Here is a 1,665-nt window from a genome sequence, read left to right as displayed (position 1 = left end):
TTTTTTTTGGCGCACCTGAAAAAATGATAGAAATATTTAGCTCGCTGGCTTTAGCCTTCACGCTTTTATTGGCGGTGGTTCTGGCTCACATAACTGCAGGTATGAGAAAAAAGAAATTAACCATCGACAGAAAAGGAGAGCTCAGCAACAAGTACAAAATTGATTTTGATTTAATTGCGCAACGAATGAAACGTAAGAATGTAATAAATGTCGATGACATAAGTGACGAGGAATTGTTAGTCATTCTGTTCACAGCGAAGAAGTTTGAGTCTTTGCTAAAAAATAAGGAGGACACCAAGTTCCTGGACAATAAAGTTTTCTGTAGTATCTTCCTGGAGCCTAGTACAAGAACGAGATGTTCCTTCGACTCGGCAATTTTGAGACTGGGTTCGAAGGTGATAAATATTACGGACATGAATTCCACGTCATTTTACAAAGGGGAAACTGTCCAGGACGCGTTCACCATTTTTGCGAAATACGTGGACGGGATTATATACCGGGATCCCTCGAATGTAAGTGGGTGGTTGTTGCGGTTTTTGCGCAGCCGATTTGTGTGGGCCCGCTTGAGTATATACCCAAGCGATGGCTAAAGGGAAAGGACCGCCTATGGTTCTTACCCTCGTTGAAGATACGCCGACATTGAGCATCACCCTATATTGCTCACTTTGCGCGAATTTTTTTCACCAATACAATTTCTACTTATTTACACGACTACTCATGAATCCATTGCTCCCATTTTCGACAGAACAATGTAGACCTCGCCGTCGCCTCGTCCGACAAGCCAATCATCAACGCGGGAAATGGCACAGGGGAACACCCAACGCAGTCTCTCCTTGACTTCTACACCATATACAACTTCTTCCCACACATTTTGGAAAGAGACATAAACCAAAAAATAAACGTCGCCTTTGTTGGAGATTTAAAAAATGGAAGGACTGTCCACTCACTTAGCAAATTACTTAGCAGATATAATGTCAATTTTAATTTTATATCATGCAAGTCGCTGGACATTCCCGAAAATATTGTCCATATTATAACGAACAATTTGAAAAGTAACAATTTCTACAATGAAAATTCTATCAGAAAATATGACAATTTGGAGAAAGGATTAAAAGACGTGCATGTGATATACATGACGCGGATACAGAAGGAGAGGTTTTCGGACTTAAACGAGTACAATGCGTATAAGGATGCCTTCATTCTGGATAACAACATTTTGAAGAATACCAGGATGGATACAAAGGTGTGTACCAGCATTTCCTTGCGCATGCAATTGTTAAAGGCGACTATATTTGTTTGAGTTTTGAAAAAATTCAGAGCGAAACAGAAGGAGCGCCTTGAAAAAAAAGGAAACCGCTGCCGTTTAAGCGGTGTCAAAATTGGGCGTGCCTTTTGTAAAGCTGCCCTGTTCATGCGCTTATAATACACCTCTTGGACTAGAAGAGGTGTATTTTCGGCGCATTGAAATATTTCACCTTTTTGACATATTTCTTCCCCCTTTTTATTCCCCTTTTGCAGGTCCTGCACCCCCTTCCCAGGGTTAACGAAATAAAAGTCGAAGTTGATAACAATCCCAAAAGTGTGTACTTTTTGCAGGCCGAAAACGGGTTGTATGTGAGGATGGCCCTGTTGTATCTCATTTTTTCGTAAAATGGCTAGCTGCAA

General features: G+C 40.9%; 1 protein-coding gene across 1 annotated transcript; it reads left to right on the top strand.

Moving 5' to 3' along the window:
- PCYB_121890 (aspartate carbamoyltransferase) lies at nucleotides 1-1,650 on the top strand (the record flags this gene model as incomplete). The annotated part of the gene is made up of 3 exons (XM_004223520.1): nucleotides 1-512; nucleotides 746-1,243; nucleotides 1,519-1,650. The coding sequence occupies exons 1-3, from the start codon at nucleotides 24-26 to the stop codon at nucleotides 1,648-1,650; spliced, it is 1,119 nt and encodes a 372-aa protein (XP_004223568.1). The 5' UTR covers nucleotides 1-23.
- Nucleotides 1,651-1,665: the final 15 nt, after the last annotated feature.

This window comes from Plasmodium cynomolgi, chromosome 12, assembly GCF_000321355.1.
Source record: "Plasmodium cynomolgi strain B DNA, chromosome 12, whole genome shotgun sequence".
In the NCBI taxonomy this organism is placed as follows: Eukaryota; Apicomplexa; class Aconoidasida; order Haemosporida; family Plasmodiidae; genus Plasmodium; species Plasmodium cynomolgi.
Note: the sequence above shows the minus strand (reverse complement) of the source record. Positions and strands in the feature narration are given on the sequence as shown.